The following is a 13,542-nucleotide window of genomic DNA, read 5'->3' on the forward strand; positions in this document are numbered from 1 at the left end:
GGAATTTGGGGATCTAGGATTTTCTTTTGGGGCTGGGAGAGAAATGGAGGTTGAGGGTGACGATCTCGCTGGAGAGAGAGCGGTCGAATGGTGACTCGGCCGACAGCTTCTCGCCGGAAGGGAAGACCCGGCCGACAGCTTCTCCCCCGAAGGGAAGCCACATCCTTTTGAGGGTTTTGGAAGCCACATCATTTAATAAATAAATAAATAATCCATGTAATGGACACGTCAACCAATTTAAGCCACGTGGACTTTATTTCATCTTGTCATCAAAAAATTTGACACATAGATTAAGTTAAGTCGCCAGAATTCTTCGCCGGATGCAAAAACCGCTCGGATGCTTAGTTGAGATATACTATGGCAGAAATTTTGAAACTGATGCAAAACGCGAAAACGCATATAGTTATAGGATTTAGCGGTATTTACCCCCTTTTATTTTTAAGGTGGAACTTATTTTTATTTTTTTAGGTGGAATTTTTTTTGAAAAAAAGTCGAAAATAGTGAGAAAAACGATAATTACCCGAAAAAGAGATTAGGTGACGAAGGTTGGACTAGAAAGAAAACAAATCTGGTAAGATATATGTCACCCAAAAAGTCTCCTTTCAATTTGATTCCTCTTTCACTTCCCAAATCTTTTCATCGTAAAATTCGACCTCATCTTTCTCAACCACACAAAACATTTTTACGATCAGCGATTACGATGGCGTCTTCCCTTATCACGGCAATCCTCTGCTGCTCTTTGGTTCACTCCATCGCCCTTTTCAAATTAACCTCAGCAGCAGATGATTCACTTCTCCACAACCAAAAGATTGCTATTGGGCAGACTTTGGTCTCTGACACCCAAGTCTTTGAGCTCGGATTTTTCCAACCTGGAAAATCGACGAATGTATTCTTAGGAATTTGGTACAAAGCCACGCCCGACATTGTAGTTTGGGTTGCAAACAGAAACAATCCCATCACTGATTCACAAGGAGTCGTCTTCGCCGTTGCTGAAAACGGCAATCTCCTTATAAGCAGAGATGGAAGCATTATCTGGTCGGCGAATCCATCGACGGCGGCATCGCGTCCAGCTGTACGCCTCCTCGATACCGGAAACCTGGTTGTCGTGGATGAGACGGCGGAGGAAGGCCACTACTTATGGCAGAGTTTCGATTTCCCAACTGACACGTGGCTATCAGGTATGAAGATCGTCGATGATAAAGACGCCGGTGTTGCCACGAACTTGACTTCATGGAGAGATTGGGACGATCCTTCGCCCGGAGATTTCGTGTTCAAGATCGAGAACCATGGGTTAGCTGAGATAGTGATTTTCAGCGGCATTAGGAAAAGATTTCGAACTGGGAAGTGGAATGGCATCTATTTCAGTGGTATCCCTCGCTTTCGCAGTACTCTCCCGAGAGTTGAACTCATCTTCAAAGAAGAGAGGCTGATGATGTCTATGTCGAGGCCTTATCACAGCTCCATTATCACCAGAGCATCAATAGACGCGTCTGGCACGGTCCACCGCTATATCATGAATCCCAGAAAGGATAAGTGGAATCCTGTGTTCACGTTTCCACGAGACATCTGCGACGAGTATGCCAACTGCGGCCCCAACGCCATCTGCACGATTGAGAAAGCACAAAGATGCGAGTGTTTCAGAGGATTTTCCCCCAAGTTTCAGATCGATTGGGAGCTTCAAGATTGGTCTGGTGGATGTGGTAGAGTTAGGGCATTGAATTGCGAGAGTGGAGATGGTTTTGTAGAGATTAGAGGTGTGAAGCATCCTGATACGTTGAGATACTGGTTGAATATTAGCATGAGCCTTGAGCAGTGCAAAGCTGAGTGCTTGAAAAACTGCGACTGCTCCGCGTGTGCTAATCCTTACATAACTGATGGAGGCAGAGGGTGCTTGATGTGGTTTGGGGATCTCCTTGATACCAGAGAGCTTTCTGCAGCAGATAGCCTGCAGAATATCTATATTCGCGTGCCACTTTCAGAACTAGGTAAGTTCCTTTGCTCGAATTTTGAAATTAATGTTATATCTGCCTTGACTTTTGTTGCCTATAGATTTTAGCTCTAATCTGGAGGAGGAGAAGAAGAAAGGGCATATAAATTTAATACTAATATCCATTGCTACTGGAGTCATTGTCTCGAGTTTTATCAATGGAGGTATAGTTTTACTGACAAGATGGAAGAAGCAAGGTAACAATAATGACTTGTGTAAATCTGTTATAATGTTCACAACACAAAATCAGGCAGAGCCTGAGGCATTGAGTTCCTTCGTCTTTTCGTGCTTCACAGGGGTAAAGAGGAATAACGAGGATATAGAATTGCCTTTGATCAAAATGGCAACTATTCTGGAAGCAACAAACAGTTTCTCCGAAGAGAACGTGATAGGAGTAGGAGGTTTTGGTCCTGTTTATAAGGTAACATTCCTTGACACATTGCTCAAGTTGTGCATTATTGCCTCTACTTCAGCAGATATCCTTAATCCTATATTGTGATGCATAAGCAGGGAAATCTGTCATCAGGAGAAGAAGTCGCAGTCAAAAGATTGTCGAAAACTTCTAGACAGGGTGTTGAAGAGTTCAAGAATGAAGTCAACTTGATCGCCAAACTTCAACATAGAAACCTCGTCAGACTCCTTGGTTGTTGCATTGAACGAGAGGAAATGGTGCTAATATATGAATACCTACAGAATAAGAGCTTGGATAATTTTGTTTTTGGTGCTGGCCAAATATATTCCTATCCTTTTGTTTGTTTAAATCCAATAAATTTATCCTACCATAAATTTGAAGTGTCTCATGATGATAAAGTATTGGATCATGTGCAGATCTGGATCGAAGGACACTTCTGACATGGCCTAAGCGCTTCGACATTATCATGGGAATCGCAAGGGGACTGCTTTATCTTCACCATGATTCCAGGTTAAAGATTATCCATCGGGATCTAAAGACAAGTAACATTTTACTAGATGCAAGTCTAAATCCGAAAATATCAGACTTTGGCTTAGCAAGAACATTTGAAGAGGATCAATCTCTATCTAGAACTAAGAGAGTTGTTGGAACATAGTATGTTTTCTTTCATCTTATCAAAGCACACTGCTATTTTCCATGGTGGCCTAACTAATGAGTCATATTTTTATGCAGCGGCTATATGGCTCCGGAATATGCATTTCATGGGAAATTCTCAGTGAAGTCTGATATCTATAGTCTTGGAGTAGTACTACTAGAGATAATAAGTGGGAAAAGGAACAGAGAATTTAAGCACAACGATGATCATCACAGCCTCCTAGGCCATGTACTCCTCTTGGCTACATATTTGTTAGCTATATTGGTTGATAATTGTGATATGAAAAAGTGTTTTTCAGTATAAACTGAGAAAAATCTGATGAACTTATCCGGTGGCAATTGGTGCAGGCATGGCTGCTATGGAAAGAGAAGAGGATTATGGAAATGATGGACGATTGTTTGAAGGAAACATGTGTTGAATCCCAAGTAAAGAGATGCATACATGTGGGGTTATTATGTGTTCAAAATTTAGCAGAGGATAGACCGATCATGCCATCGGTGGTTTTAATGTTAGCAACTGATGGAGCAATCTTGCCTGAACCTAATGAGCCTGGATATTTCATTGAAGGAAGTCGAGGTTGTAAATCACCTAGTATCAAGTCCGAGGATGGAACGGTTAGCATTACCGAGTTGGAGGGCAGATGAGGATATTGCTACAAATGCATTTGAGCTCCTAGACCATTCGAACTGGAACTTGTACATTGAGGCATTGTGTTCAAAATGAGAATCAATATTGGAGATGTAAGATATATGCTTCTTCACGAGTACAACTGTAGAAATATTGCGACATGATTTTCTGGTTTGAATGAGAAAATTGAAAATATTGAAGAACGAGAAAGATGAGAAGCTATGTGAGTTTCTTGACTACTATGTCATACTTTGAGCATCATCTCCAACTATCCTTATTTCCACATGCAACTTGTTTTGTATGGACAACTGAGTTTTTAGTGAAATAATTACAACTTACATGGCTAAGAATATGAGGAGCAACAAGCTTCACATTTTCATCGATATATATGGGCACTGAAATATGCTCATAAAGTTGGTTTAAAATTAAATTCGGAAAAGCAACCTCATGTGAAGTAACAATATCTATCAACAAATTCCTTTACAATTTATGTTATTGTTCCAACTCCTATCTAAAACTCACAGCTATAAATCTCCTCCATCATCTAATTCAAAATTTCTTGCTAAGCCCAAGTCTGAAATTGTTGGGTTTAATTCCGGTCTAGTAAAATATTGCTCAACTTGAAATCCCTGCCTATAATCTTTAATCTTGAATCATGATGGAGATATAGCATTAGCAGCCCCCTTGAAATTCCCATGATGATGTGAAAAGTGTCCTTCGCTGCTGATCTACACATGATCAAGTATGTGAATATATATCAAAATATTTGGTTGGATAAAATAGTAAAAAGGATTAATGAAATGCACCAAAGACAAAATAATCCAGGCTTTTATTCAGTAGATATTCATATAGCAGCCTTTTCTCTTCTCTTTCGTCTTGCAACTAAAATAATACCTACATCGATTAAAGCCTAAAACAACAACTCCAGAAGCAATTGATTTCACACGCCCTTTCTTCCCCTCCTCCAAATTGGTGCTTCAAGCTTAGACCAAAACTCACTAGGAACTAGACAAGCTCGGAGAATGTCATCTGATTCGTCATTGGCAGTAGATTTCGTACTCTCTTTCGAGGAAATATATAAGTCTATTGCAATACTTCATGCACATGTATTAATCACTTCCTTGTTGAATCATAAGCAATCTCAACATATTCAAATTAACACACACATTATGCCTAAATCACAAGTTCCTAGTATATGATATAGCCTATCTATGACATGTATGCATTTCTGTTTAGTACTCATGTTTAATTTCACATAATGTAAGCTGGTTTAAAACAAATTTATCCAGTACCAAACAATTAGCAAGCGAATGTAGAAGTTCTGCCTCCATTAGTGCAGCTGCATTCAACCAACACTGCAGCATATGAGGATACCTCTAAACCTCATGAAAACCATCTCCACTCTCGAGCAGTCGCATCTGATTGGCTTGTCCACACTCGTCTTTACCGCAGGAACAAACCAGATGAGTCTATCATCAAAATCATCCTCTCTTCTCTGAACAGTACCATATAAGGATGGAAGAAATGGGTTGGGATCTGTGGACCAGAAAAGAAAATCCCATTCCACTTGCCTCTTCTTCTCTCCTTTGAAATCTTCAGGTGAAGAGTCATCACTATTTCTCCGTGTAATAATACAGAGCTTATCATACTAAAAATAGAATATTGTAAGAAAACATTTAGATGTGTTCTCTTTCGTTGTAAGTTTATCATCAGAAAATAAGGGAAAAAATTTATCACATTTTAGTAGTTTGGTGAAAAAATATATGAAAATATTATGAAGAGAGAGAAAAAATAGAGAAAAATAAACGGTGGAGAGAGAAAAAGAGAAATATAGAGAGAGATGAGTTAAATTATACTCCATCTGTCCACAAAAAAGAGTCTATACTTACTCCTTTTTTTTTAGGGGAAAGACAAATTATATTAAATCATGATGAACAATATCTAGAAGTCAAGACGGAAAGTCCGACTTTCAGATCATTACATCAGAAGACCTTGCGGCAAAATTCACAACACTATGAGTTGCGAGTTGAGATGGAGATGGTAAATTGATTTTGATGTTGAGATGAAAGATGAGAGATAGAGTCGAGATAGTGATTGAGAATCACTATAAAGAGGATTTAGCTAGAGTGACGATTAGAGTGATGATGAGTGATGATCCGTTAATGTGATAATTTTGTGAGTTTTGTTTGACGTTATGTGATTTATTTACGTGTGTACTTATTTTTGAGTCAGTGTGATTTTCGAAAATTAGCATACATGATTTTAAAATACCGCCGCACACATTCCTACACTCACCACCGATTTATTTTAATCTTTTTCCCACATGGGGATAATTGGCGATGAGACTTGCTGCTAAGGGGGAGACAAGGCACTATTCAAGCATTTAATGCTACTTATCTTAAGGGAATAAGAATCTTGTTAAAACCAAAGAGTTTCTCTCTCTTTCCGTCATTCTCATCATTTTCGGCCTTCAGCTTCTTCTCCCCCCCTCACGCCATTCCTTCTCTCCTCCATTGGAGACTAAGCTCAAGCTTCTAAAGACGTATCTACGATGAAATACTCCACTAAATCTAGCCCCTAAACACTTTCTACTCTTGGTTCGAGAAGATTAGTGGAGTTTGATGCTTGAAGAATAGAGAGAAAATTCCCTTTTTCTCGAAACTACCTGAGTAAGTGTTTGAATCATTTGGGATCTAGACTTTATTATGTGAAATATGTGTATAGAAGGATGATGAAGCATGAGAAACTCCCCCTCCACCATTTTCTTTACTTTCGAAAATTAGGGTTCATGCCCTTTAAAAACCTTTCTGGTTCTTTTCTAAAATTGGGGTGAGAAATACGTTTTATGTGATGATTTGAAGTGATTAAGGTGTATTTTGTAAAACTGAGTCTTGAGATATGAGTTTTTGAAAAACCAGTTTGATGTAAGAGTTTGGGAAAAATCTGAGGTTATGTTTTGAATGACGATTTGATGATGAGCATGAATATATGAAAGGATTAACGTGATGTTGATGAATTAGTGTTTAAAATGAGTTTTGAGCTGATCATGATGTAGAGTGTGAGTATTTTTGATGTTTGAGAGTGTTTGATGATTTCTGGGAATGAAAAAGTTGATGAGTTTTTCGAGTTGCTCTTGATTGCATCGTTCTGTCTTGAGCCTTGCTCTACTCAGCCGAGAGTTCATTTCCCCGCTGGCATGCCAGAGAAATCGTTTCCCCGCGGGCATGCCAGAGAGTTCATTTTCCCGCTGCTCTGCCAGCGAGTTGATTCCTCTGAAATCGATTCCTCTGAAATTGATTCCTTTGAGTCGATTCCTCTGACGATCGATTCCTCTGACGATCGATTCCTCTGACGATCGATTCCTCTGATGTCTGATTCCTCTGACGACGAATCCTCTGACGATCGAGTCCTCTGATGTTTGTTTCCTCTGACGTTCACCATTCCTCTGGCGACAGAGAGTTCATGATTTCGCTGCCTTGGCAAGTTGATTCCTCTGCCCTGGCGAGTATTTTCCGCAGTACTGCCAAGCTGCTCCGCTCCGTTCTGCTGAGCTTTTCCACCTTGACCACCGAGCATCTCTCTGCTCTGGTCTCCGAGTCAAACTTATGATTGATTGTTTGTGATATGTTTATATGTGAAGTTGCATGCTTATGTGATTGTGCATGCCGATGTGCTTATTTGCTTTGAGTATGGTCCGAGTTGAGAGTTAAGTCGAGAGTAAGACGTGGGAATCCTTAGAAGTCGAGTATGCCTAGGGATTTAGTTTTACTGAGTAAATAGACGTTGAGTGAGAAGTTATTGTTGAGACGAGATTGGATTTCATCAGTATTGAGTACTAACTAAGGTTGTTTTATCACATGAACCTTCGTGATGATGTTGATGATTTATGAAGACCCGAGCAAGACGAAGAAGTAAGTCCCCTGTTCCTATCCCAGCTTAAGCGAAGGACTCCAGGTGGGCATTATTTTGAGTATACAGTTTAAGAGCTTTTCTAAACTGTTTTAAATGATGATGAGATTATAAGATGTTTTGATGTTTTGAGATAAATGATGTTTATGAACTGTTTGACTTGCCAAAATTTTGATGATAAGTTTGTATGTTACCCTCTACTGATGAGACGAATTCGGTCATGCCACAAGCGGGATTTTGTGCACAGATGTGACTGTGAGCCGCCTTCGGGTCGGCCGGTCACGGTACTTGAGAGGGAGGCCTACTTCTCAGTATCGATAATAATGATGATGTTGTAGACGTGGTACATACATGATGAATATTTTGACTGCAGTCATTTCTTTATGATGATATGATGTTTAAAACTGCATGCACAGATTCTTTGATGCTAAGCTTATTTCTGTGTATTGCTGATGTTGTGGCAAGCTTCAAACATATAGCTCTAAGAGCGCCTTTGATGTTTTCCGGCGTTTGCCCACTGAGTATTATTACTCACGCCCTGCATATATTTCTAAATGTGCAGGCTAAGCAACAGAGCGAGATTGGACTGGTGCTGGTGGGGATGGTTTCACCAATGAAGTTCTCCTTGATTGTTTTCCCTCGATGTTAGAGTCTTAAGGATGTTGATAAAACCTTAGTGAAATGTTACAATGTTTTTCTTGAATCAAGCAATATACTCACGGTTATGTGTCTCCATACATATAATCGGTTCGCCTTTTGCTGCGATACTCTGCATTTTATGCTTCCTGATGAAAAATGAGCTATACCCGTTTTATTTTTGTTCGGGAAATTTCTGATAATTAGAAAGTTATGACGATGTTGACGATTTTACCCTTGGGTTCATGTGTGATGATTTTCTTAACACCTTTGATGCGAGCTTCCGCTTGATGGTTGACTTATACGTCTTATCTTCTATTCTTTTAAAAATAGTCGTATCGATACTCGTACCCCGCTATTACTAGCATTGGGAAACGGGCTGTGACATGAACAAAAGCCTCGTAGCTAGTTTCCGGGGTTCTTAGCTTATAGGCTGGCTCTTGCTGCGTCTGCCGTTTCTCTGGCTGTTGGTTTCGCTGTGGTTTTTGTTCTTCTTGTCTGGGTTTTCTGTTTCGGGGTCTGGGGCCGGTTTTCTAGGGGCGATGGTTTGGTCGGAGCCTCTGAGGTTTACTGTCGCAACCCGACATCTAGCCAGTGATAGCGTAGATTGGGTATCGATACGACTAATAAAAAGATATGGTAGAACAAAGGAATCTGAAAGACTCGTCAAGCGGAAGCTACTAATAATTCAAGTTAAAAAAATATAATATCATCAATCTTAAAAGAAACATTATCAGCTTCATTCATTCAAATGTATCAAGGTTCTAGTCAACATAAACAAAGGGAGTATAGCTAAATAGTTACAATGATTCATATTGTTCAGGGTAGCACAGCATAGCGTGATCAGACTATATGTATGAAGACATATAGCTGAGAGTAACAATCCTAATTAAGTTTCAAGAACGTAGTCTTCAACTATTCGCACAACCGTATAGAAGTAAAATACGGTACTCAAAAGGGTCGTCTATGAACAACAGCCCTCCAACGATTCCCCAATCTCTCTCCTTGCTCATCCTGCACATTTAGAAATACATGCAGGGCTGAGTATAAATACTCAGTGGACATAAGCCGAAAATAAACAATCTCGCTCTTAGAGCTATACATTTAACTTGCCATTTATACATCACACAGGGGTTTTTCTTTAAAAGAACCTGTGTAAGCAATTGATAATTTATAAGCATCATAAAGTAATGAAAGATAGACTGCAGTCATAAATACTTAGCATGTAGTACCCCTTCTACAACTCATCATCATCATCATGGTACTGAGAAGTAGGCCTCCTTCTCAAGCACCGTAACCGGCCGACCAGACAGTCGGCTCACAGTCATTTCTGACCGGCCAACCCGGTATACAGCTCACGGTTACCTCCGTGTACACAATCCCGCCTTTGGCAGGACCCGAAATCGTCTTATCTCATCAGTAGAGGGTAACGTACAGGCTTGTCGTCATCAAAATTCGGCAAGTTAATTAGTTCAAACATCAATTTATCTCAAAACATCTTAAAAACTTATAGACATCATCATAATCATCATTTTAAAAAGCCAGTAATAGGAGTATTAGAAAGTAATGCCCACCTGGAAATCTTAGCTTTGGTACTAGTACTTCGGAGAAATCCTACTTATGCCCTTGACTCGCGTCTTCAGATATCATCGTTGGCATAGACGATCATGTAATAAAATAAACGTCAATTAGACAAATCCTCACTAGGTTTATTATTGTTATCTAAGTAGTAGTCTTCCTTTGCTCCCTTGTAACTAATCACTCTTCGTAACAAAACTCTCTTATAATAAATTCTAAATATTCATCATTTTTATTTCCAATGCATCACCAAATTTTAAGTCTAATTAGTTCATTAAGGAACGACTCCTAAATACTCAAACCCATCTATCAATCACATACTAAAGTTGTGAGGTTATAACACATTCTTTAACAAATATCTGATAATTCGCATAATGCTTAATGACTTCACCATGTGGTTAAATCTCTCAAGAGAACCGAATTTGGTTAAGTATATTTATCTCGGAAAAGTATTACATCTATATACATATATAAACATATATATATACTCCATTAGCCTTTTTATGAATTACTAAGGTGTATAGTTATCACCATTAACACATGCAATTTACTAGATCAAAGTAGGTGTAATTAGTGAAAGACCATACTTGACTTCATATACTCTGTCCCAACTTCAAGTAATAAACTGCTTTACCTCGGAACTCTCCTGGGTTTGGGACTCATATCATTTGAAACCTCTTAACGTCTAGTTTCATTTAAAAAAAAGTAGGTTGCAAAACTCTATGTGGTTTAGGAGATATGATCAGTTTCCTACAGTCTACCATATTCGACAGTTTTGTGCAACTGAAAGTTTTGATTTTAGAAAAATAGTAGATCTTGTCAAAAAGACTTAAACTTTTATGGGTAGCTAGATAACATGTTCATCTTGTTCATATAAAAATATAGAAACCATAAACGCATGAAAAACGACTGGAAAAGTGATTCTAGTATCTGTTTCTTTCACACTTTCGGTAGACAGTTGCAGTTGGAGACTCATAATTTAAAAGATTATCAGACGATGTTCAAATGACCTCAAATTTTACATGAACGTTCCTAACACTTATATATGTTTACCATAAAATTTTCAAGATTTTTGGGTATCAAAAACCCCATCGAAAACAATCAAGTCAGTAGCTTAAAAGCTAGCCAATTAACTCATCAACTAGTCCATCCTAAACGTATAGCCAAGCATACTCTATTTTCTTGTCAACCCAATTCATTATAATAATTATCAACAATTTCTAATCATCATTTTAATCCATCAACAATCATAACTTCAATCTCATAGGCTCATTTCATACTCAAATCCTCACTCTCTTCATGAATCTTATCTTCCAATCATCACACAACCTAACACCTTTATATACCATATCTTAAAATCAAAACATGCTTTTCATTCAATGACCAACAAATAACATCTTAATAGCATGCATATACTTTCCATCTTAAAGTTAGAAGACGACAAAAATTTTAAAAGACTTCCAACCCTAGTAATCTTCGAAAATTACCAATCTTAGATTAAGAGTTGTTTTCATGCTTTGATCCTCCATTTTCATGCTCATAAAGCTTAGATATAAGTAAATTCATGTGTTTAGAAGCTTACTCTATGAGTTTGAAGAGAAAAGTATATAGCTCCTCCTTCTTGGAACCAAGCTTTCAATCACAATCTAGCTTTTGATTAATGGAGATATTGATGTTTCATGCTTGATTTTAGAGCTTTCTATGGTGTAGAATTGATCTATGGAGCTTTGGTTATGCCCAACAATGGAAGGTGTTGATGGAGAAAGAGAGAGAAAAGTGAGATGAAAGGGACGGCTGCTATGGTGAGGATGAAAGAGAAAGGTGTTATACATATATATATATATAACCCCATTTACTTAGCCATCAAGTATTGGATAAATAACACATGCTTAATTATCCACTTGCATAAAATATCTTATCCGTTAACAAAGTTTATCCACTTGCTTTGACTCCTCTCTCTCTAAAGTAGGTTCTGCACCAGAGCAGAGAAATGCTCGCCAAAGGAATGCATTCTCTGTCTGGGTAGAGGGATGGCTTCCCCTCTGTTTGGGCAGACGAATGGCAGAGGAAATGGCTTCCCCTCTGTCTGGCAGAGGAATGACTTCCCCTCTGTTTGGGCAGACGAATGGCAGAGGAATGGCTTCCCCTCTGTCTGGCAGAGGAATGACTTCCCCTCTGTTTGGGCAGACGAAGGCAGAGGAATGGCTTCCCCTCTGTCTGGCAGAAGAATGACTTCCCCTCTGTTTGGGCAGACGAAGGCAGAGGAATGGCTTCCCCTCTGTCTGGCAGAGGAATGACTTCCCCTCTGTTTGGGCAGACGAAGGCAGAGGAATGGCTTCCCCTCTGTCTGGCAGAGGAATGACTTCCCCTCTGTTTGGGCAGACGAAGGCAGAGGAATGGCTTCCCCTCTGTCTGGCAGAGGAATGACTTCCCCTCTGTTTGGGCAGACGAAGGCAGAGGAATGGCTTCCCCTCTGTCTGGCAGAGGAATGACTTCCCCTCTGTTTGGGCAGACGAAGGCAGAGGAATGGTCTCACCTATGGCATTCCAAAGGAATGGCCTCACCTATGGCATTCCAGAGGAATGGCCTCACCTATGGCAATTCCATAGGAATCGCCTCACCTATGGCATTCCAGAGCCTGCATCCCGAGCAGAGCTCGCAAGCCATAGCAAACTCCTAGGCCAAAACAGAACTCCAAGGCCAGAACTCGGCTAACATACTATCAAAAGAAAAGACATCTTTAACCTCATCCTCGTTCAACCATCATCTCTATACATCTTTCATCTCTATACATCTTTATTTCCTCAAAGTATTTCATTCACTAGTTCTTCATTGAAAACATAATAGTTCAACTTATTAAAAATCTTATCTCATCAATAACTTATTTTTATATCTCAGTGCTCTTAAACATAAATCTCAAAATATTTAAAAAGAGGAAAATGTGGGGTGTTACATCCTACCCCCCTAAAAAAAAATTTCGTCCCGAAATTTACGTTATTTACCTTCGGGAAAAAGCTCGGGGTACTTCTCCTTCATCTTCTGCTCAAGTTCCCATGTTGCTTCTTCTTGGCCATGGTGTCTCCATTGGATTTTCACCAAAGCAATTGATTTGTTTCGCAACTGCTGTATCTTCCTATCCAAAATAACTTCTGGCCTCTCCTCATAGCTCAAGTCCGGTTCTAGGCATACTTCTTCTTGGTGAATGACGTGTTTTGGATCAAACACGTACTTCCTCAGTTGAGATACATGAAAAACGTCGTGGACGTTTGCAAAGTGTGGTGGCAACGCAAGTCTGTAAGCAACGGGGCCTACTTTCTCTAGTATATCATACGGTCCTATGTATCTTGGTTTGAGCTTTCCCTTCACACCGAATCGATGCACTCCTCGAGATGGGAAAACTTTCAGAAAAACTTTATTTCCCACATCGAAATGAATCTCCGTTCTTCTAGTATCTGCGTAGGACTTTTGACGATCTTGGGCCTCCTTGATTCTCTGACGAATCTGTCGCACAGTAGAAATCATTTCTTCTACTGCTTCAGGTCCAAGTACCTTTCTTTCTCCTACTTCGTCCCAATAGAGCGGAGATCTACACTTCTTCCCATACAAGGCTTCATATGGCGCCATGTTAATAGTTGACTGGAAACTATTATTATAAGCAAACTCAATTAAGGGCAAAACTTGTTCCCATTGGGTCCCTTTGTCTAGCACAACAGTTCGGATCATATATTCCAGAACTTG

General features: G+C 39.5%; 1 protein-coding gene across 2 annotated transcripts in view; it reads left to right on the top strand.

Moving 5' to 3' along the window:
- Window positions 1-567: 567 nt before the first annotated feature.
- The window catches only part of LOC131007651 (G-type lectin S-receptor-like serine/threonine-protein kinase At4g27290), a 77,771-nt gene continuing 64,796 nt past the window's right edge, over window positions 568-13,542 (top strand). Inside the window, exons 1-7 of one of the 2 annotated variants that reach the window (XM_057934567.1) lie at window positions 568-1,985; window positions 2,050-2,184; window positions 2,284-2,408; window positions 2,498-2,708; window positions 2,816-3,053; window positions 3,132-3,282; window positions 3,402-3,510. In XM_057934567.1, coding sequence (XP_057790550.1) covers window positions 581-1,985; window positions 2,050-2,184; window positions 2,284-2,408; window positions 2,498-2,708; window positions 2,816-3,053; window positions 3,132-3,282; window positions 3,402-3,510 — 2,374 coding nt within the window. In that variant the 5' untranslated portion in view covers window positions 568-580. Of the gene's footprint in view, window positions 1,986-2,049; window positions 2,185-2,283; window positions 2,409-2,497; window positions 2,709-2,815; window positions 3,054-3,131; window positions 3,283-3,401; window positions 3,943-13,542 lie in introns of those variants that run through there. The other variant, XM_057934566.1, reaches the window with a different exon arrangement.

Source organism: Salvia miltiorrhiza, chromosome 2, assembly GCF_028751815.1.
Source record: "Salvia miltiorrhiza cultivar Shanhuang (shh) chromosome 2, IMPLAD_Smil_shh, whole genome shotgun sequence".
NCBI lineage: Eukaryota > Viridiplantae > Streptophyta > Magnoliopsida > Lamiales > Lamiaceae > Salvia > Salvia miltiorrhiza.